General features: G+C 46.6%; 2 protein-coding genes across 4 annotated transcripts in view; both read right to left on the bottom strand.

Annotated features, from left to right (window-relative positions):
• Positions 1–6,740, bottom strand: part of DHDDS (dehydrodolichyl diphosphate synthase subunit) — a 32,583-nt gene extending 25,843 nt beyond the window's left edge. For 2 of the 3 annotated variants that reach the window (XM_061184692.1, XM_061184690.1), the window contains exons 1-4: positions 6,562–6,652; positions 5,811–5,926; positions 3,600–3,716; positions 1,077–1,219 (exon numbers count right to left, since the gene is read on the bottom strand). In XM_061184692.1, the coding sequence (XP_061040675.1) occupies positions 1,077–1,219; positions 3,600–3,716; positions 5,811–5,873 (323 nt within the window). In that variant the 5' untranslated portion in view covers positions 5,874–5,926; positions 6,562–6,652. The other variant, XM_061184689.1, reaches the window with a different exon arrangement.
• A 4,455-nt stretch (positions 6,741–11,195) lies between these two features.
• On the bottom strand, positions 11,196–22,996 carry LIN28A (lin-28 homolog A). Its single transcript, XM_061186942.1, has 4 exons — positions 22,966–22,996; positions 22,317–22,501; positions 12,182–12,366; positions 11,196–11,412 (listed from the first exon to the last, which is right to left on the bottom strand). The coding sequence occupies exons 1-4, from the start codon at positions 22,994–22,996 to the stop codon at positions 11,196–11,198; spliced, it is 618 nt and encodes a 205-aa protein (XP_061042925.1).
• Positions 22,997–23,413: the final 417 nt, after the last annotated feature.

Below are 23,413 nucleotides of genomic sequence, written 5' to 3' on the forward strand. Positions count from 1 at the left end.
ATAATATGAATTTTAAATGAGAGTACATGTTAGGCTCAGGGCCTGACACATAGTATAAGCACTTAAAAAAGGTAAGATTAGTGTGAAGTACAGAAGAATTTGAAGAATTTGAACACCTGGAATGTGTCCCGATTACCTCTGTCCCCAGCCCCTTGGGTGTGAATTCTGAGCCACATGGGAAGGAGTAATGTCTGTGGCCCAGAGACTCACTAATATGGACAGAGAGAAGCCTGGCTATGCTCCCCGCACCCTGACCCACACAGGGATGGAAATGACAGAACTGTCCTAGGCCCAGCTCCACTAGAGCTCTAAGCTCTCTGTTCTCTCATCTTCCTGGTCCTGGTGTGGGGAGGAGCTGGGCAGAGAATGGTTGTAATGAAGACTTTGGGGCAGTCCTGGCTGGAGAGGGTTCCACACTTTGAAACAAATAATCTCCACCAAACTTCCACTTTGCCCCATTCTGGCTTTGCTCCCTAAGTTAAGCTTAAACATAGTGATAGCAAGAATAGTACTGACTCATCCCCATAAAGGCCTTTTATGCATCATCCTGTCCCATCCAAGGGTATATGCAGGGAAGTACAGTAACTTTTTAGGGATGACTTGCACAGCAGAAAATGGCTTTTTCAAAGTCTCTCTCACTCTACTTCCCTGGTCACAGTTCACTGGTCCTGGGGTAGAAATTTGAACTAAGGTGGACCAATTAAGGGTTTTAATTCATTCTGAGCTGCTCTCTTGAAGCAGACAAAGTTAGTCTGCGGAGCAAAGGAAGTAAATGTCTGAGGAGGCTCTAGCTAATGGATTTCAATTCCTGGCTTCGGTTTTGCCTGAGGCTGGCTATCCTTGTCCTTGAACTCTGTGAAATACCTCTATATCCTCAAATAAATGTCCCCTTTAAAAAAAAAAGAAAGAAAGAAAGAAAGAAAGAAAAACTAGCTTGCCATATTTGCCACTGAAGAGGTCTGACTAACAGTAGAAGGGTTTAGAGTTCCTTAACTAGCCTCAGAAAAGAGAGTTGAGGGTTAGGTAAGGCTGGAGGTGGTAGAAGAACACAGGCTCCCCCTCTGAGAGCATCTTACTTTTCTTCCATCAAGCGGCTGAACTTCTGCCGGGCCAGATCCATTAGCCCATCTACCTCACTCTTGGAGCGTTTGAAGTTCTCAATGCTGAATGCGTAGACCGTCACCTCTAGGACGCCCAGGTTCAAACACCAACGCAGAGTCTGAAGGGGAGAAGGCAAGGAGCTAGGGTACAAGGAAAGAGCAGGAAGGGAAACAGGAGATGCCTCAGCCCCGACTCAGTGAAGAGACACACTTTTCTCCTCCCCAAACTGGGTAAAGCTAGGATAATACCAATGCTTCTGTCAGAATAATGAACGAAATAAGCAGAAAGCCACCACCTGAGAGACTGAAAAATGTGAACTTAATGAGTACTATTATGCTGATGCTATTGTGGTTTACTGGAAAGAGCTTTTCACTGAGAGAGTAAAGATCTAGGTTCTAGTCTCTCACTCCATCAAGCACTTGCTATGGGACTGCAGGCATATCATTTAACCTCTCAGGGTCTAAGTCTCCTTATCTGTAAAATAGGATCACAATCCATCCCTCACAAGGTGGCTAAAGATACATAAAAACACGAGGTATTATTACTCACAGCATAATATCATTATTCCAATAGACTGAGAGGCTGATGAGTTATAAGAATAAAAGCAACAATTTCACAGCTGTGTAGCATTTAAGTCTGCAAAGGGTTTTCACATACATTATTTCATTTGATTCTTCAAGCAACCCCTTGAGAAAGGAATTATTGTTTTCATGCCTACTTTACAGATGATAAAATTGAGGCTCAGAAAGTTGAAGACGAGTCAAAAGTCCACAGCTCTACCATATGAATCCATTATATGAGGTTCTAGAACAGCAAAAACTCATCTAGAGTGATAGAAATCAGAAGAGGAGGGGCAAGGGGAGGAGAAGAGGAGGGAAGACAGGGTTTGACTGGGAAGGGGCACAAAGGAATTTGCTAGGGAGATGGAAATGTTCTATATCTTGACAGGGGTGTGGATTAGACAGATGAATGCAACTGTCAAAACCCCAAATCCGTGCATTTCCCTGTATGAAATTATATCTCAACGAAAAAAGAAGTGAAACTCAAATTTAAACTCAGTCCTTTGGTACTGCTCTAACCCAGTGCCACTAAAGGCAGAGAACAAACTGGAGATGAGAATAAGTGTTGAGATGGGGAGCCTGGAGGATAAAGGTAAGGAACAGAAGACATTCAAACAGAACTGAAGAAATAAAGCTGAAGAGCTACCTTTCTAATCCCTTATCAGACATACAAACCCATTCACTGCCGCCTTAGGAAAATTACCAGTGCAAACCTGACACTTGAATAGGCTTGGGCCCTGAAGATCTTACCAGGCAGCGAACTTGGTGGGTACACCTGGGTCGGAACCCACCACTGATCTCAGTCAATATAGGCTAATAACAACAGCTTCAATTTTTTGAGCACATCCTTTATGCCAGGTCTTGTGCCACATGCTTTTCATTGTGCCATCTTGTTTAATCCTCATGTAATCTCCCCATTTTACAGATGAAGGAACTGAGCCAAAGGGAAGCTATGTAACTTGCAGCAGGTCACAGAGCCAGGAAGTGGCAGAGCAGGGGTGCCAATGAGTTCTGAGTGACTACAGAGCTTAAGCTCCTAAGCACTAGGCAAAAACTGCCTCTTAGTCACAAAAGAGAACTGAGGTCAACAAACCTGAAGACCTCAGTGTTGGAGAGAACCCCACAACCACTCATTCAAGGCAAAAAGTATCACTGCCCTGGCTTCAGGACGTGTTCTTGTGCCAGGAAGCTGGGATCCGTGGGCTACAGAGTTTCACAAAGATTGACATATTCCATTGTCATTGTTAAATTTACTGTTTCCCAATCTGCAGTGGGCATTAAAACCATAAAATGTTGATGACGTTTGGTTGGAGTGATATCCTGGTTTGTCTGGCACTTTTCCTAGTTTAAGCACTTAAAGGCCTGTGTCCTGAGAAACACCTCAACCTCAGGATGGGTAGTCACCCTCTACCTTTGCTCTGGAAATGTCACTTCTAAGAATTTATTGTAAACTAGTACCATTTATAATGTCCAATAATAGTGGAGCAGCTAAACAAACTATGTCAGATCCTCAGGAAAAATGTTCCACAGCCATTAAAACATATAGGTAGAAAGCTATAGATCAACCTAGAAAAATACTTGCCAAAATGTCAAGAAAAAAATAAGGTTATCAAAGCTATAGATGTAATTTTATAAATGTTAAGTCATGTTGAACATATTACAAGGATTGGGATGAGGCACAGAAAAACATAAACTGTTGATTAAAGTGGTAAGAGAAGACAATTTTGTTCTTATTTCTAATATTTTGCGATGATTCACTGGATGACTTAATTTTCTGTTAATGTTGATATGAGATCCATGGCTAGCAAGCAAGCAATAAAACAGACAAACAGCTATAAAAAAACACTCTCAAACCACAGCAAACTCAGGGCCTGGTCTTCTAGCTATAATCCAATTCTCCACAGACCATTCACCTTGGGTTCTGCCACGTGCACCCACCTCAGCCAGTTTGTTGAAGCCCTGTGAGTGGCCCTCTTGCCTCTCCACTTGGCACTTCTTGGCATAGCGACGGTTCCCATCCATTATAAACGCAATGTGTTTGGGCATTGGGCCTGCCTGTGAAGTAAGAAGACAAATGAACACATCACATACTCCTCAGAGATAAAGGGAGACAATATCCCAAGCTGACAGGCTTCAGCTATATGATAAAAGCCCTGAGGAAGAGAACTGGGTATTCTGTACTTTTAGCTCAATACATAAGCATTAAGCACTTTTATTCATTTTTATTTATATGTTTATTGAGCCCTTACTACATGCCAAGTACTATGCTGAGCTTTTCACATTTCATCTTAATTTTTTATCATACAAACATATGAAGTAAATAGTGTTATCTTCATTTTATAGGTGAAAAAACTGAGGCTCAGAGAGGTCAAGTGACTTGCATAAGTCACACAGCCAAGAAGAGACAAAGTGGGGATTCAAACTTAGGTCTATGTGCTTTCAGAGTTCATCTCCTAACCATATGCCCTTAACCACCACCTTGGTTTCATTAGCCTTCAACTGGAAGGCACAGGAAGGATATTGATGGGTATGGCCAAATGTAAAGGGCATCCTCCACATAAAAGAGGCATACACTTCTCAGTTTTATCCGAGTCCTGTCACACAGGAATGGGGTCCTCATATTGTTGGATCTTCTTATTTTACAAGAGAAGCCAATCAAGATTTTTATAAAAATTTAAATGTCAGGAGCCATTTGAAAACAAACAAAAAAGACATTTTGGGGGCAAACAAAACTTCTTACCCGGCCTAGAGCAGACTTTTGTTGTCTATCATAGCAAAAATTCACTCCTTGGGCTATTTTTCCTTACTGGAGGGGCTCTTCATAGACCACTTCCCCTGCATCTCCCAACATTTTCTACTTTCGTCCCCCATATATAGCCATAAAAAAAAAAAAAAAAATTCCAGTAAAGCCATGCAGCTTGTTCTTCCCAACACGTGACCGCAGTGGTTCCTTGAGGAGACGCTTTTCTATTTCCTGGACTGCCTGAGATCACCTGGCATTTGTGTGTGAGTGTATGTGTGGGTACAAGGCTTACTTACTCATAAATTCACTGCTACTTGCTGCTTGACAGCCTGTGGCTGAAAAATAAAACCAAGCTGACTGGCTCCAATATCAAACCTTTCATATGAGGAGGATATAACATTGCTGTGATTCCTAGAGAAAAAGCTGAGGGAAGATCTAGGGAACCAAGTGGAGTGTAGGAAACAGAGTGATTGTAGTCTTCAAATAGTTGAAAGACAGCCCCAATAATAGTAATTAAAAACTGCTAGACACTGTACTGAGTGTTTTCTATGTAGTTTCATTTATTCCTCAAAACCACCATATAAAGTCACATGGTTAATAAATGATAGAATAGGACTTTCATTCATGTTTGCCTCCAGAGCCCTCTTAACCATTATGCTCTACTGTCACATCAAAGAAAGATTAGTTATTTTATCTAAACCCAGAGGTCAGGGACTTCCCTGGTGGCGCAGTGGTTAAGAATCTGCCTGCCAATGCAAGGAACACAGGTTCGATCCCTGGTCCGGGAAGATCCCACATGCCGCGGAGCGACTAAGCCCGTGTGCCACAACTACTGAGCCTGAGCTCTAGAGCCCACAAGCCGCAACTACTGAGCCCGCAAGCCACAACTACTGAGCCCGCATGCCACAGCTACTGAAGCCAGCACGCCTAGAGCCCGTGCTCCACAACAAAGAGAAGCCAGCACAGTGAGAAGCCCACGCACTGCAACGAAGAGTAGCCCCCGCTCACTGCAGCTAGAGAAAGCCCGCACACAACAACGAAGACCCAACGCAGCCAAAAATAAATTAAAAATACAAAACAAAACAAAACAAAACAAAGCCCAGAGGACAGTACTAGGAATAACAGATCAAAGTTCTAGGGAAACAAATTTCAGGAAGATCTAACAGTCTATGCTGCCCAATGATATTGAGAGGTCTCAGGCTTCCTGAAAATGTGAGAGTTAGGACAATAATCTGCCAGAAATGTAGACCTGGAAGTTACCTGCAATTCTAAGACTCTTTGATACCATTGCTAAATTCTACTACAAATCCATAAACATCATGGGTTACCCAGTTTTAATAACAGGTTTTGATATAAGATTACCCAACGAACCAAAAGGCCAACTGGTGCTTTGGGCCACTGCTCACCTTTATGATGTTGGCACAGAACCGCTCCCAAAACGACAGCTCTCCTTCCTTGATCCATGACATAGTTCTTGCCTCAGCAGAAGAAGCACAGAACAATTAGACACCAACCAGGTAACCTTGTATAAACAAGACAGAGAATTAGAAGTCACCACACCTGCAAACAACTATGGCTGACTTGCAAGGATTCACCAAAACGGTAGAGAGCAGCCAGCATTAGAATCCAAAAACACTGGCCCTGGACTTCCCTGGTGGTCCAGTGGCTAAGACTCTGCGCTCCCAATGCATGGGGCCCGGGTTTGATCTCTGGTTAGGGAACTAGATCCCACATGCCACAACTAAGAGTTCGCATGCTGCAACTTAAGATCCCGTGTGCCGCAACTAAGACCCGGCACAGCCAAAAAAAAAAAAAAAAAAAAAAAAAAAAAGATACTGTCCTAAGCCTCCAGTCTTTCACCACCCAGAATTTATAAGCCAATAGGACCTTTGGGGCAGAGGCCTTTCCTTGGTTCTACGGGCTTGGTGGACCTTGCTCCCATCCCCTTTTTTCTCAGAGTCTGCACTGCCTTTTTCTGATCATGTAAGTCTGCTTCCTGTCACATCGTAATGCCTACATCCTGATCCTTCCCCCTTCTTCCTTCTCCATCTTCCACCAGGCTGTTTCCCACTCTCGGGGCTCCGGGTCACTAACCCCTTCAGTTGTTGCACCCGTTACCTCCTACCCCAGAGATTTCCCAATTATTTACTCCCTCACTTGTATCTTCCACTGTCCCCTTTGTCTCTCCCACAGCTGCCTCCCGCTCAGTCATCTCTCTCCTCTTCTCCTCTAATCCACCCCCTGAATCCAGCACCTTGACAGGCTCCGCCGGCACCCCTTCAACCGCCCGAGGGGACCGACACTTCCTCACGACGTGGCGCTGGAAGAACACGTCATCGTTGGGCGCTGGGACACGCTTCTGCCGTCACCTGATGGGCGGGGTCCTGGCCTGCGCCTGCGCGCTCGGAGGAGGAGAGAAGCTGAGCGAGAGTTCTCGGCTGTTCGCACCCCTGGGGCGGGGCGGGGCGGGGCGGGGCGAAGGGGAGAACCGCGCGGGCAACTCGGCTCCGGGCCACGTGCGGGGGACCCGGCTGGGGAAGGTGGGGTTCAGACCACCTGGGAGAGCCGAGTCTGTAGACAGTCAGGCGGGCTAGGTTACGGGGCAAGAATTAGGAGAGCCCCACCTCAGAAATGCAGGGACTTCTTAGCCACTGGTGGCAGTTTGGACTGTTGAGAAAAGGGGTAAGGCAGCGTCCTGCTAGCTGGAAGGCCGCAGCACTGGCTTTAGAGCTCTGGTACAAGTGTTTTTTGTTTGTTTTTTTGGTACAAGTCTTAAAAATCCTGTTTTTATACTGTTTTGTCTTATTTAGTGAATTTAATCGTTTGCGAAGTTCCTAGCCGTAGTTAGCCTCACAGGGCACTTAATATCAGTCCATTTTGTGCTGATTTAAGGCACTCAAGATTTTAGGATTTGCATTCTCAGGACCTACCCAAAGAACTCAAAAAGGGGTTAAGGCCAGGAAGAGCTCTAAGAATGACTTCTAAATTTTAAGAAAGGCCATCAACCAACCCTGACAGAAAAATCAAGGGCATTCATTCTGTACCAAACCTTTAAAGATTGCAGGAATTTGAGGCACTAACTCACAAAAGATATTGGGAGTTCAGTTTTCTCAAAATTAGAGAAGGGAAAAAAAAAAAAAAAAACTTTACCATTTTCAGAGAACCTTCTTGTAGTTTCTTACTTTGGGTTGCAGTGTCAAGGAAACAAGGCAAGGAAGAGGTACTGCAGTCATGACTCCCGATTCATTACGTTTGTCTTCCACTCTTTCTGATGAAAGGGTTATTTTTAACAGAGTGGAATGATCAAAGAAAGCCCTCCAGAGATGAGTAACCCACCCATGAATAGTCTCTTAAGCTTTTCCATTCTTCCTGCTTTGCATGTAGGTTAGTAAGTTTCTGCCTAGCTGATTACTTCAATTTTGCAGGAAAACCATTTATTTAAGTCCAGTAGTAGCTTGCTACTTTTAACATCTTCCAAGGTCAGCTTTGACTTTCCGGTAGGAAGTCCCTAGAGGGATATATGAAACTTCTTACCCTTGTTCTGTTAACGTTTCCTTGTACTTTGTGTGATAGTTGGTATGCCTCCAATCAAGTCTTTCTTTTCTAAATCCTCCTTCCCTTAGGGGGAGCTAGATGTTTAAAAATACCGTGTTCATCAGAAGGCTAGTGAACTTGTTAACATGTGTTTATAGCTGGTCAGTGTATCTCCTCTGGCCTCAATTTCTCCAGTTTCCCGTATTTCCATCCCTGGGTTGCTGCAGGGGGTTAATTAATTAAGATTTGTAAAGGGCTTTGAGGAGCAAGGGACAAAGTATTATTAGGGTCTCATGCCCCAAGCCATGGCCCCATCCTTTCATCCCAGTCAGTGGCACAGGCAACCCCATTCTTATGCATGCCAAGCCCTTAATCCCCTCTTGAATGTGGCAGCTTCCAAGGAAAGGACAAGAGGCCTTAACTAGAAACAAAAATCCACTGTAATGAGGTGCTAAAAAGACTGAACTTTCAAGATTCACTCCTAAAAAAATGGCTGAACAGAAAATGGTTCTTCATGTGATTTCTGAGTCCCAATCCAAGAAAGTGGAAATAATGGTAGGAAGAAAGCACGTTAAATATCAACCAAGGAGATGACAGTTTTGGTATCAATAAGTCTTTATTCATTGTATTTTCCCAAGGAGAAGAAGGGGAAGGGAAAAGGGTCAGCATGTGTGTTACAAAATGATAGCAAATGGGAAAGGAAGTACCTGGCACAGCAAAATCAACCAACAAATAAACACTGCCCAGATGGGGTCGCCAAAGCCCAAGGGGGCTCAGTCTCCTGCAGTTCAGTAATGAGGGGAAGGGATGAAGAACAGGTACATGCTTTTCTACCCTCCCTCCCTCCCCATAAATTCAAGATTTCACACAAAGCTTTGGTTTCTAGCAGTAAACATGGAGTTACATTCGTCCGTCTCCTATTAAACAATCTTGTGGCCACTTTGACATAAGTTTCTTGCACCTGCATAAAAGTTCCTGAGTGACTTGGCTATACATTCATCTTTCCTTTCGTGGTCTCCCAACCCCACTTTCTACATGGAAGGCCCCCTCGTTGCTCCTCTCTACCCTAGGATTAGAGAGTAAAGTAGGTTTTAATCCATCCAAAGACAGCAGTCTGTTTGGCATGAATCAAATCAAGGAATGGTCATGACTCAGGAGATTGAGAACAAGGGATGGTGAGTTCTTAGCTTCTTCAGGATTTTTGCACAAATCATTTAATCACAGACACCCCACAAATTAAACGTATAGGTGTATGGACTATTTTGGGGGGGCACAAAGGAGGAAAGAAGAGGGGGTAGGAATACAGTTTTTAGGACAGAAGATCTTGTTCGAAATAGGAAACAGGGGAAGGGGAACACAAAAGAAAGTGTAGTTCAAGACCTCCCACTTCAAGAAGAGGGGCCCCCAAGTTTATGTTTCAGATCTTTTTGGCTGGTGCAGACCTTTTGTCAAAGACGCTTTGGCTATTTTTCTCAATATAAAAAGAAGTTTGTAAACAATAAAACCCCAAAAGAACATGGAGAAGACCAACACATTATATTTACACAAACTAGGCCACCTAGCAATCACCAAATCAGCTACTTGTGAAGTCCTACGAAGCCCAGACAAATACAATAACTAGAGGGGGGCAGCAATTGGGGGAGACAAGAACCCAGGATCAGACACACATCACCCAATGCGTTCTATTGCATTTGCCCCGTTACAACACAGTGAGGTAGGTTTGCAGTGATCTCACAGCATGTAAACGAAACCCCCTTTTCTCCTTTAGCTACCATGACACTAATTACTGCTGCAGCAGGGCAGGACACTGGCTCTGGGAACCACAAAGAAGCCATCACTGATGGTCTCTCTGGAAACCAAGGAGGAAAAGTCCAGAATTGTTAAAGATTACGGATCTTGTCCTTGCTTCATATATCCATCCCTGGGCAGCTCAAGATGGGTACAGAGGTATCATTCTTAAAACCTGTCCTTACCAACTCACAGTTTTTACAAAAACACATACAATACACCCTGTTGTGTATGTTAGGCCTAGCCCAATCCAGTGAAGGATGGACCTGGTATGTAAAGCGAGTCCTATGCCCTGGGATTAGAGGTCTGGAACAGGAATCCTTTATCACACATACAGATGACCTCTGCCTAATCTTGGCTTCCCCTATCTGCACCTTTTACCTGGCCCAGCCTCTCCTAACCTCTCTGTACCACCTTTTCCTGTTCAGACCAATTTCCAATCTTTCAGTAGAAGGAGACCAAGTCGTGGGGCAACCCAGTTAAAACCTAGTCTCCCATGAAACATTGAAGATGGAGGGGTTTCAAGAGGACACTGTGGCAGAAAAGCCAGCTCTAATTGGCAAAAATGAGGTAGTTCAATAGGCTATACACTCCAAATAGTTGTTCTCTCTGGTGATAGAGCAACAAAAAGTATTCCCGCTGTGCAGACCCGGAGCTGCTGCCGACTTATCCCTGAGATTGCTCACGTACCTGAGAACACAGTGCAGGAATGAGGGCCTTAGATTAAAATACACAAAAATACAAAACCAGAATATTTATATTATGAAAAAAAAAAGTTAAAATGCACAAGATACGTCATTCGCACACAGCTAGTGCAGTTGGCATCCTGAAGAAAGTGGGACCCAAGGTACAGTCATCCAAGGGAGCAAATAAATAAAATTGTATTGGCCCAGAATGGGGTGGGAGTGAGCTTAGAAGCAGCAGGTCTGCAGCTGTTCCCTCAACCCCCCTTTTGCCTATCATCACAACCCACTGCTTGGGACAGTTCTCTCAGCACTCTATCCCAGGAGGAGGTTGTGAGGAGACAAGATGTGGAAAACCCTGCCTTACCCCTGAGATATTTCCTCCCACAGAATGTAGTGGCTTGTGGGTTGGGTCCATCAATCTGGTCTCATGCTTAATCTTTTCACTCTGGCACGGAAAATATTATTCCATATCCTTCTTGAAGAGTAAAACAACTTCCCTATCCAGGCCACTTTCAAAAGCTGGAGATTCTGGGGGTGGAGACTCAGATAAAGCATGCAGGAAGGGTTACCCCCCAAAGCCCTCACGTGCATTTGGATAGAGCATGATTGGAGTTTCTTTGCCTCACCCCTTCCCCCCACCAAGAGGGAAGAGGGGGTGACGCTTTGGCCCCCGGCCTGAGATATATGGCAGTGCCAGCTGCCCCCACTTTCTCCACTCTGCCGATTGATGCCTGTTCCTCAAAACTTTCTGATCACAAACGGATAGCCCCCACCCACTGTGGCTCAATTCTGGGCCTCTGGGAGCATGGCAGGGCTATGGATCTCTTCTTCTTCCTCCCGAAAGTAGGCTGGCTTTCCCTGTGAGCTGGGAGCTTGCTGGGCCTTCAGTGGACACGAGGCTACCATATGGTTGATGCTCTGGCAGAAGTGGCACTTCTTGGGCTGGGGTGGCAGTTTGCATTCCTTGGCATGATGGTCTAGACCTCCACAGTTGTAGCACCTAGCACCAAGCAAGATGGTAAAGTTGAGAGAAAGGAGTGAGAAGAGACCACAAGCCTTCCTCTGTCTGAGAGGGGACACCTGGGCTCTGGTTCAAGTTGTTACTATACCCACTTCCCTTCCTAGAGACCAATTTCCCCACTTACAAAAGGAGGAATAGGACTAGATGACTCTGAGTCCTTCCCAGATACGTAATTGTCTAGATGATATCTTCAGATTCATGTCAACTTGAAAATACCAAGAACAGAAATCCTGGACCCCAATTGGGAACTACCATACCCTTAAAAAGAGTACCTGTCATTCATTAAAAATATAGAAGAAATTCCTAAAAAAAAAAAAAAATATAGAAGAAATTAAAGGAGCCAGACTATGTGATCTGTTTGAGCACAGAACTAAGATGGAAGAAACCAGCCATTTGGAGATGTGGTGAAGAAGCAACAGGTACAGATACACCATCTTGTCCTGACCACATACACTTTCACATCCATGGTCTCTTTTAGTTCTAAAATAATCACGTGAGGTTAGTATCGTGATCCCCATTTAGCAATTGAAGCTAGAGCTAACAGAATGTAATTACTTGTCAAGTTAGAAGAGCTAGGTTATGAAGTACCCTCCTCACATACTGCCCTCTCTTCACCTCCCACATCCAGGGGCCACAGGCTTCCTTTTACCTTTGGCAATGTGGTCCAAGAAAGGGGCAAAATTAGGAGAGTTTTCCTCATCCTCAGCATGTCCCTCCCAACCCACACAAGCTGCCTTGCAATCCATACCTGTCTCCCTTTGATCTGCGTTTCTGCATGTTCTTCCCTTTGGGCCGCCTCTCACTCCCAATACAGAACACCCCACCAGGGCCGGTGACTCGGATAGATTCCAGGCCCTTGGCAGACTTCTTAAAGGTGAACTCTACGGCCTCACCCTCCTTCAGGCTCCGGAAGCCCTCCATGTGCAGCTTACTCTGGGGGAGGGAAGCATGGTAGATTTTAATGTTAGTCTCCATTATTACACCAAAACCAAAAAAACCTGCATGCACATGTTCCTCTAAGGTTGGAAGAACACTTCCATTTTATCCGTAAAGAAACTGTGACTCAGAGTCATCACAATTAAGAACAAAATATCTACATCACATTAGGAACAATCATTAGATAAACAGATGCCATAGCATTTTTTGCAGCTATTCTCAAAGTTCTAAGAAAAATAAAACAGAAGAAAAATACTTAAACATAGCATTTATAAGAAATCAACCAATGTAAAATTGTAAAATATAAAGTAACAGGCCTGGGGCTTCCCTGGTGGTGAAGTGGTTAAGAATCCGCCTGCCAATGCAGGGGACACAGGTTCGAGCCCTGGTCCGGGAAGATCCCACATGCCGCGGAGCAACTAAGCCCGTGCACCACAACTACTGAGCCTGTGCTCTAGAGCCGGTGAGTCACAACTACTGAGCCCGCATGCATAGAACCCGTGCTCTGCAACAAGAGAAGCCACCTCACTGAGAAGCCCGAGCACCACAAGGAAGAGTAGCCCTCCTCGCTGCAACTAGAGAAAGCCCGCGTGCAGCAGCGAAGACCCAAATGCAGCCAAAATTAAATAAAAATAAATAAATATAAATAAAAATAAAAAACAAATAAAGTAACAGGCCTATACACTTAAAAAATGTCAGTCATGAAAGACAAACCCCAGAGAAGTAAAGAAACTGAATGCAACACATGATTCTGGACTGGATCTTAGAACAGGAAAAAATATTAGAACAACTGACAGAATTTGCATATGGAATGTAGATAAATGTTTCAATGTTAAGTTCCCCAATTTTGATCATTGTACTGAGATTAGGTAAGAGAATGGTCCTATTTTAGAAAAAAACACACTGAAATATTTAGTTAAATATGCTTGATATCTGTCTATCTGTACAAAGAAAAAGAATAATAAAGCAAATGGGACAAAATATTAAGGACTGATAAATCTGGGTAAAGGTTATATGGGAGTTTTTAGAACTATTCTTGCAACCTTTTCCCAAGTTTGAAATTATATCAAAACAATGTTTCTGAAAGTTGAAGGGAAAAGACCCAAGCAGACAGATCAGTGGATTAGAAGGGAAAGTCTACTGGGAGATCCAAGATTAAGAGGAGAAATCAACAGGTGAGGAAAACAATTCCATAAATACTCTTGAGAAAACAGTTATCCATTTGAAAATGAAGCCAGAAATCTACATTTTGCATCATATGTATGCAAAACATATTTCGGAAGAATTAAATATCTCAGTGTTAAGAGGAAAAAACTTTGAGACAGTTTTTTAAAAAATCAAGACAGATAACTAAACTGATAAAACTACAAAAAGCTACATAAGTCAGTAAGAAAAAAGAATCACAGAACAGAATATAAGCAGGTAATTTGCAGGAGGACTTAGCATGACACATATGTTCAGTATCTCACTCATTCAAAAAAACAATAGGAAACAAAAATACCATGAAGCCATTAAAAAGAATGTAAAGTTGTAAAGTCCCTGTTTTGTTCACTGCTGCATTGACACCTAAATAATGCCTAGCACATTTTGGATGAATGAACAAGGAGGTAGGTTTTAATTATTTAACTTGGGAAGATGAGCAAATTGTTAAAGGAAAGGACTTCGAATAATGTGTGGAACGATCTCACTAAAACACTGCATGTTTGAACCAAAAAAAAAGGAGTTATTCACACAGCTAGTTGAGTGGCAAAACCAGGGTCAGAAGAACCCAGGGTTTCCGATTTGAAGCTAACAGTCCATTTCACCTTGCCACTTACTGCGTCAACAACACATTAGTGGAGTGACAGCCTCTCCCAGACCCTGCCCAGAATAGGCTGCATTATACATAGCTTCCAAAACAACCAAAGAGCATGTCAAATATGTCAACAAGGTGCAGTCCTCATTGAAAATGCGGTTCAGAAGCAAAAGGGATCATCGTGCACCCAGTCCTGGCTTGAGGCATGTTATGCTGCTGGTGGTAGTGACGGGGCAGGGTGGATATTTCAAACTGGGACTTAGGTGAAACATGCTCTTTTGCCAGATGCGATCCCCAATTCCTCAGTCATTTACATTTTTGTTTTAACTTAGATGGTACTGCTTAAGACAAAACTTCCGTTGAGGTGATTGGTTAAGAGCATAGGCTCAGGTGCCAGACACAACCTGGTTCATGAAATGCTGTTTCTACCAATTTCCAGCATCATGTGTGACCTTGGTCAGTCACTCACTTCTGGGCCTCAGAGCCTTCAGAGAACAGGATAAAAACCTACCTTAGGGGTTTTTTTTTTTTTTTTTTGGTTGCACTGGGTCCTAGTTGTGGCAGGCGGGCTCCTCAATTGTGGCCCGACGGCTCCCCAGTTGCAGCACCACGTGGGCTCCCCAGTCACGGCAGGCGGGCCCCCTTGGCTGCGGCTCCAGTGTTCCTTAGCTGTGGCATGCGAACTCTCAGTTGCAGCATGCATGTGGGATCTAGTTCTGAGACCAGGGATCGAAGCCGGTCCCATTGCACTGGGAGCGCAGAGTCCCATCCACTGCGCCACCAGGGAAGTCCCTACCCAAGATTTTAATGAAGATTACGTGGGTAGGGAAACATCAAGAATATATGCTCAATAAATATCAGTGAAATATTCCAAAGGTTGGGGATCCTTTCTTCTTATTCCCACAGGAACAGCCAGAATTGTGATGACTCCCTCCACCAATCTTGATGTGGAGCATTAAAGCAGAAAATAAAAACATTGCAGAAAGGTGAAATCTCTTTCCGCCTCCCTGTTGTATAACAACCACACTGAATTTGATGTTAAATCTGACTTGTCCCTTATTGAGCTGGGACAAGCCAGTGAGTCAGGAGGTGCTGGAGGAGCCAGACCAAGAGCATTCTTGACCCAGGCAAACCCAGCTTTTCCCATTTGCCTAGTGGGCTCTTAGGCTGGAACACTCCCAGTCCTCGCTGTGATTCAGCAGATAGATAAGTGACTAAGAGCCAGGGTTTAGAGTCTGACAGCCTGTCCCCGCTTTCTGTGCTACCTTACAAAATGGAGTAAATAATAATTTTATGGTGGTGCTGTGAGGGTTTATGCATGAAACATAGTTAACACATAGCCTGCCACACATAAATCCTGAGTGGCAATTATCATCAACCTCTTCAGACTGGATGAGGGTGGGGTAACAGTGAGAAAGAAGTGTCAAGAGACTGGGAATTTTAACTCTAGTTTTTATCACTAACTGGCAGTGGAAACTCAGAAAAACATCCCCTCTCTGAGCTCCAGTTTACTGAGGACAACACTCTCCGCCATCCACACCTCCTAGACTTACTATGAGAACCAGAGGATAATATAAATGGGGACATATGAAATTGACCAGCCCTCTCAGCTCACCCACTCCATCACTGGAGGATTTGAGGTCTGCTTAAGACTTTAAAAGGGTGAAAAAAAACAAAAACAAAACCAAAAAACCCCCAACCCTGCAGGCACCTCACCATAACCGGTCAAGATTTAGACTGGTGGTCTCCAGGGGTGGCTCCCGGGGGTGGGTGGGGGCCTACCCCGCCCCTTTCTAAAACACATAGTTTGAATTCCTCTCTTATCAGGTAGGTAATCGGCGTGCAGCCCCACGGAGCCTGCCTCACAGGGCCTGCATCGGAAAGGAGCCTGAAATTCTTGCTATCACCCCACCCCACCCCCAGCCACACACAAAGCGGGGCCCTGGCCCCGCCCCTCTCTCCATCCCCTCCAAAAAGAAAAGACCTGGGGGGGAGGGGCAAGGCTTGAGCTCCCCCAATAGAGCCCAGCTCCGGGGAAACAAAGAGTTGACACTGGCTGGTTCTGGTGGTCAGATTCCTGGAGTTCCAGAGGCTGCAGATTCCCCCTTGACTCCCCCCCACCCCACATTCACCACATTCATCAGTTCCTTCCTTCCTCTCCACATAGGGGTTATGGTCACGGTGAGAGAAACGGATACAGAGACACCTTTCTTCCCCAGTCAAGCTTGCTGGTCTGCCAAAGTCACCACCGCCAACAGCCATCTTTCCTTCTGACCTGCCCTCCCACCCTTCCAGGGCCTTCAGTCAAACCTTTTACTCAGGGACCTAATTAGGGTTATTTATTCAGATAAATTATATTAAAGGTGGGAGGGAGGCAGGCCTCCCATCTTCCTTTCCCAATTTGTTCGAGGTAGGAGGGTGGGCAGCCTATAGTGGGGAGAGAGGGAAAGATGGCATTTAATCAGACAGAAAACAGTTACAGGAGGCATTTCTCTTTTTTTGGATGGCAGGGAAGGACTTGGGCCAGTTACAGCACTTAGGCCCTCTGCTCCCCTAATACCTCACCCCTGCCTACGCTAAGCTTCCCCCACATCAAGTATTATGCCTTTATAACTTAGAGATGGAAGGGACCTCAGGGGTCACTCAGGACACGTGGAGTAAAAAGCTCACAGGAACCCGAGTTTCCCTCAACTTGCTCTATGAAATTTGGATAAATAAGTTCTGGTTTCTATAATCATCTGTAAAAGCAGGGGATCAGACTTGATCAAAGCTTGGGTTTCTGGCTTTTCTGCAATACCCAGGGCCATTCCAGCTCAAGACTACCTAGTGCATGTTTATACCCTCAGTTCTAGGTGCCTAGCAGTGCACAAACATTTGTAGAAGAAACTAAGTTCTCTACTATGTAAAATGACTAATATTTAATTTTATTACTAATATTTACTATAGGCTAAGCAGTGTTTTAAGCACTGTACATGTTGTAACACATGTGACGCTCACACCAAGCCTGTGAGGTAGACCTTATCATGCCCCCTGTGTTACAGGTGAGGTCACAGAGGCAGAGGGGTGAAGCACCTTGCCCAAATTTATAGTGTGAGAGCCCCGAGCTGATTGCAACTAGCCTGACTCTATATCCAGCACTATGCAATATAACGCAAGACGCACAGCCGTTTAAAAACTTTCTAACAGCCACAATGAAAAAGTAAAAAGCAGCAGGTAAAAGTAATTTTAATGACTTGGTCCCAAGGTGTCCTCGCAGTTCAACCCAAGCGTCATTCCTGACGGTAGGGTTTGGAAGGAGCTAGGAAACCAATGGGTTCTATTAGAAGCAGTTTATTTTGATGATGTGTGTGTCAGGGAGGGTGGGGGAAAGAGATCCGTGCAGAACCAAAGGCTGCGAGCATACAACCCCGCACACATCACCTCTGCTCAGACACACGGCCAGGACCACCAGCTCCAGCCTGGAGTTCTCCACCAGATGGTGCTGCTTGTCAGCCAGTCTGCACAAAGGCAGCCAGAGGGAGACTGGAGCAGAAGAGAGGAAGGAGCTGCGCGGTTCTCAACTCTGCACACAAGTGTTCACCTAGATTGATCTTCCCAGCTCCTTAGGGTGGGCATCTTCTCCTTGGTCCTTAGGAAAATGGAGTCGCAAGGAGACTGAACTCTGATGAGGACCCAACCCAGGGAAGGTCCCCACCCCCCCCCCCCCCACCCACCTACCCATGGAGTGAAGCAAGGGTCCGGGAGTTTTAAACCAGTAACCCAGTTGTTCTGCTCTGTTGATAAAAGCCATTTACTCTCCTTTCCAGTCTGAATTAAGTTAACTCCAAGCTGCCTCTGTACTAAGTGCGTACTATTCTTGAAAGTTTTCTCCTCCTCCCCCCCACCTCCTTTGACCTCCCAGATTTAACACTGATAGTAATTGCTATTCTTGCCTGCAGGAAGAAAGGAGGGGTGATTTGCCTAGGGCTGTTTCTCAAAAAACAAACAAAAAAAAGCACCAGCAAATTCCAATAGGCTAGGGAGTATGATAGTTTGATTAGGAATGATCCAGAAACAACCTTGCCCTGGAGAAAATCACTGAAAACCACTTGTATGGCAAGCTTGTGGTGTCACCAACCACAAGCTTTGCTCATGATGGTGGCACAGCCTTTACTTGGGACACTGTCTAGAAAGCATGTCTCTTCAGAAAGAGAAGGACCCAAGAAGATCCCATAATGCTCAAACCAACTCATGTGCTTCTCTGCCAACTTCCTGAAAAAATCCACTCATTTAAAAAATAGTTTCCTATTAAGATGGAAATGAAATAACTAATTAATGAATGACCCATCAAACTCGTGCCTCCAATACCCTATCAGGAGCTCAACTGCGATCCATTGACATTCACTCTACAAGCTTTCATGGTGTTTCTACTGAGTGCCAGGCCCTAATCAGGCCCTAGTCCAGAAAGAGACAGCAACTATCAGTTAACATTCCCTCCCTACCTCCAGCCTTTTTTGTCTGGAGGAAGACTTCTGCTGACAAGAACCCCCCAACTGTTAGTGTACTCCTGATTCCTCAGGGGACCCATATTCATTTCTTCAGCCCACCAAGTGCGTACTAGAGAACTAACCAGACTGCTAGTCTCTCTCTTCAAAGAGTTTATAGGTTAGAGGAGGGGTTAAGACAAGTACATCAAAAAACAAAACATAAGGTGGGTAATCAGAGGCACTAGTAAGGTTATAAACCAGGTGGGAAAGATCCCTTTACATTCTCCCTGCCCCCAAACCCAAGAGCCCTACTCTAGACGGGCCTGAGGTTGCTCTCACCCCCCCCACCCCCCCACCCCCCGCTCATCCTTTTCAGAAAAAGCAGGCCACGTGGCTTCAGCAGTTTCTTGGTATTGGAAATTTCTTCTCCTAACCCAAACTTGGTCCCTCGGTCAAATCTGGGCTCTTCTTTTGCCTCCAAGCCTTGTAATACAGCATTTTAGCCAGAAAGCCATTTTAAACAGACTTGGGTTCCAAAGAGCTGTGGGAGAAAGCAGGGGACCTTTTCCTCATTTTCAAATTTCTACAAATCTAGGGGGTTTGGGAGTTGAGCCACAGGAAAACATGAGGTAAGCCAAAACTCTTAAAATGGCCACAGAGAATTGAGAATTCTTGGTGAACCTCAGGAAACCAGGAGACAGTAGTTAGCTCTTTCTTCTTCCACCTTGCGATGTATAACTGTTTTTCAACTGGGGGTGAGTTTGCCTCCCAGGGGGCATTTGGCAATATCTGGAGACATTTTTGCTTGTCGCAACTGAGGGATGCCCATAATGAGAAATTATCCTGCTCAAAACATGTCAATAGTGCTGAGGTTGAGAAACCTTGATTTAAGGGCTGCCCACCTGTCGTTATTATGATTCTTAAATTCCCCCAAATTCAGGGACAGGAAGAGAGTTCTAGCATAAGACCTGTGGCTGAGTAAAAGGGTTGTTACAGAAGTCTCTTTGCTTTATAGGTTTTATTTACTCATTTTTTTAAAAAGCTAAAGGTAGGTTTTCTTTCCCACTCATCCACCCCTGTGGAGCACTCTGTGTTTGACAGGGAGTGTAAGAGTAGTGAACAGTGTGTTGGGAACCAAATAGGCCCAACCTTGGAAGGGAAAAGAAAATGTTTAATTGCTCCCCCCTCCTCTTTCCTTAGGAAAGGAGCTCCCTGATCCCCTCCCTTAGCAGATGTTATCTTAGGACAATTATCCTGTTCACAACCCACCCCGCAATTCTAAGGTACCCACCACCAGCAGCCAAAGGAGAGGTTTTCTTGTTAAAGAGAAATGTCTTACTCTCTCTCCACTTTGGGAACACTCCCCTCCCCAAGGAGGATTTTTAAGGATTGTCCTGCATCTACCTAATTCCTCTATATTAGATCCCCAGGGAGAGATTTCAAATTTCTCAAGTGCAGGACTGCAATCACTAGTCTAACTGCTATGGTAGGGTTTGAGGATCAACCTAAGCCCCAGCAGGGCACAATCTAAAGACAGAGCTACCAGGTAAGGCTCAGGGAATTTCCACCATTGTCCTCTGTGACTGTTAGTAGGGGGTGTTAGGGAGACAAATTCTTGATTCCTTATCCCAGCTCAACTCCTCCTGATAACTTATTCAACTGTGGAATGTCCCTGGACATTCCAAGACCCCAAAGTCCGGTTATCTCCCAGCAAACCCACCTGAAATAACGTGGTATGGGCTCCACTCCCCAAACCAGAAGGTCCCTGCTTTCCTTTATGCCCTCCAATATTTCCCAGCTGCTTTCGATCCTAAGGGTAAGTGGGCTGAGGCACAGATCCATTTGCTCAGGAAAACCTTCCTTGGGAGTTGGATATCACCAAAGAACCTCAGAGGGGCTACATTCCCCTCCGTCCTTCCCTATTCAACAGCCTTTGGAAGGGAGGCAAGAAAACGTTGGGTTTGACTCTTTTATTCCAAGCCTTCCAAAGTTGGGGAAGCTGTCCAGTCATCTCCAGACCAGGAGAGATTTTAATCTCTTTGTGATCAGATAAATGGGAGAGTGGGGGAGCTGGCCACCCCGCTGAGGAGGGCCATTCAAAGCTGGTTCCTGTAATAAAGTGATTTAATAGATCTAAAGAGGCCAATTCCCTTCTTTCTCCCACAATTACTTCCTGTGGGTTATCATTCACATATGTAAATGAGACAGGGAAGGGGGCAAAGCCACCAGCCAGAATTAGTTGTCTGATGGGGAGGGGGTAAAGTTGGGGGTGGAGGAACTGGGTGAAGCAAGGGGGTAGCCAAGCATTCTGCTGCCGACCCTTCTGGAAAGATGTTCTAGTAGCCCAGTGACCCCAACATTAACTGGTGGGCCCCCATCTCCCCATATCCTCTATCTCCCCTGTTCCCCCCATTCTGTGTCCTCGTTGAGGGCCATGCTCAGAGACTTCCCTGCAGCCTCCAACTACTCCACCCAGCATCTCCACCCCTCCCCCTTCCAGAATACCATCCCTCAGGCTCCAACCCTTAATCCCCACATCCTCCTTTCCCCTCCCCCACTGCTCCTAAAGCCAACCTCTCCGAAGTAACCCCTCCATGCCCGGCCTGGGTGTCAACCTACTGTGCCTGGGATTAGCAATTTCTTCTCAGGTCCAGCCCCAAACCTCCAAAGGTGGAGGGAACACAGCAACAACTTCCTTTACGTGGTTGTTATGTGTGGCTTGTGCCCAGGACCACAGAAATTCTTCTAAGATATTCAGGAAGGGGTGGCCAGGGAGGAGGGAAACCTGAAGTCTCTGGTTCCTTGTTTGAGGCTGGGAATGTTAGGACAGCAATCAATGGCTGTCTGGGGCCATAAATGCCAAGCTGAGGAGAATAGGTCCAGAGGCTAGCCTCCCTCCACCCTCTGCCCTGCGACACTGAATTTCACCCCCACTGTGCTGCCTTGCTTTAACTGAGAACTTGGGGTTGCAACCTAACTCCCTCCGAGCCTGGCCCAGGAATCTAAGGCCTGGGCTCCTTGGGTTTTCTTTCCTGATAGGAAATGAACAGCAAAAGCCCAGCTAGTGAACCGTGTGCCTGAGACTGTGTTCTTGGGGAACTTTCAAGCCCCCAGAGAGATCCTTCAAGGATCTGCCAAACCCACCCAGGCCCCAGAGCTTGAGTTTTGGGTGACCACCTGGGTGAGGAGACCCCGCTGACTTCTCAGCTTTACCCCGTTGGGTCCCAAAGTGGTTTCCTTCCCTCTCTCCAGGCCGGGAGCTCCATTCACACCATAGTGAAAGGCGCGGGCGCTCAGGGCTCTGCTCTGACCGGGCATGTGCTTCCCTGGCCCGCCTGCTCGCCCTCCCCCCACTTGCAAGCACAATACAACCTTAGTTCTGCCACATGGGGTCATCTCCCTGCCCCCTGCCCCCTGCCCCCTGCCCACGGGAAAGAGGTAACAGACACGTGGTAAACCAGAGGGGTTCCCGGAGGGTTGTAGGGGTGCTGATACTCGGCTCTGCCCCCAGCTCTCGTCCCGCTGGAGTTAAAGGGGACTCAGAACTGGGGTGCCACGGCAAAGATGGGAGCGCACAATGAGGGCCCTTGATCTCCCTCAACCCAACAGCCGAGGTCGTCCGCCCACCCTTGGATCCGCGCGCCAACATCCTCTTCCCGCAGCAAAGTTACCGGGATCGGTCTCACCTGGTGCACAAAGACATCCACCGGGGGGTCGAGTGCGACCCCGGCGCGGGCAGTCATGGACAGGAAGCCGAATCCCATGCGCACGTTGAACCACTTACAGATGCCGGCGCCGTGCAGCAGCTGCGGCTCCTCGGCCGCCCGGGCCGCGTCCTCCTGCGCCTCCTCCGGCGCCTTGGCGCCGCCACCTGGAGATTGGGAGGGCGCTCAGCTGGGGGGCCACGGAATTGGAGGACCCCACCAGAGACCCGGCAAGGAGACCCGAGTGTGCAGCCCGCGGGTGGACACCCAGGGCGCTGCAGCTACCAAGCTGCCGGCGAGAAAATACCTGTCCCAGCTGCCTCCCGCGCTCCCCAAGCTTAAACTGAGGCCAGTGGTGCCCCGAAAGTTTTGCTCATCTTCCCACAACACGTTGCCCGGGGACAGACGGCCAGACAGGCCCCTCCTCTTCTCTCCCCCCGCCCCCGTAGCTTCAGCTTGCACGCCACTGGGACACCAGGGTTCCTTGCTCCAGAGATCGCCCCCTGAAACAGGAGGCCGCAGACTTGGGGTCCTTCGGCTAGCCTGGGGGACACTTCCCCCACCTCCCTTTTATGTGGCTTCTGGGCGCCCCTGCAGCCTAGGTTGTCCCCAATAAGTCCCGAGGTCGAACCTGCAAACTGCTGGTTTGACACAGAGCCCATGGTAGTCGGCTGAGCCCGCGGCCCCGGGCCCCAGGTCGGCCGGCTGCTGGCCCCAGAGAAGTCCGGAGGCAAAGGGGTGGCTCGGAGAAGAGGCTGCTACATCTTCCCCAGCACAATAGCGGTGGGAGGGCCCACGGCTTTTCAAAGGCTCCCAAATTCTAAAAGACAATGACCCAACCCCCCGCGGGCAGCCCCCCTCCCCTCCCCTCCCTCTCCTCTCCCCTCCCTTTCCCTCCGGCTCCAGCTCCGGCCCCCACCCCCCACCCCCGCCCCATCGGTCTCTGACACCTCTGGGGTGTCCCTTCTCAGAACCTTGAGGTTTGACACCCCCCCGCCCACCCCCCACATCTGGATATTGGGGCCGTCAGCCCTAGAAGTCTTGAGTACCCGGGAATTGGGGATCCTGCGCTTTAAGGA

Source organism: Eubalaena glacialis, chromosome 3 (assembly GCF_028564815.1).
Source record: "Eubalaena glacialis isolate mEubGla1 chromosome 3, mEubGla1.1.hap2.+ XY, whole genome shotgun sequence".
Lineage (NCBI taxonomy): Eukaryota > Metazoa > Chordata > Mammalia > Artiodactyla > Balaenidae > Eubalaena > Eubalaena glacialis.

Coding starts and splice junctions, on each gene's coding strand:
- LIN28A (XM_061186942.1), bottom strand. CDS start 22,996: ATGGGCTCTGTGTCAAACCAGCAGTTTGCAG. Junction 22,502..22,965: donor GTCAAACCAGCAGTTTGCAG/GTTCGACCTCGG, acceptor CCCAATCTCCAG/GTGGCGGCGCCAAGGCGCCG. Junction 12,367..22,316: donor TGGATGTCTTTGTGCACCAG/GTGAGACCGATC, acceptor TCCCTCCCCCAG/AGTAAGCTGCACATGGAGGG.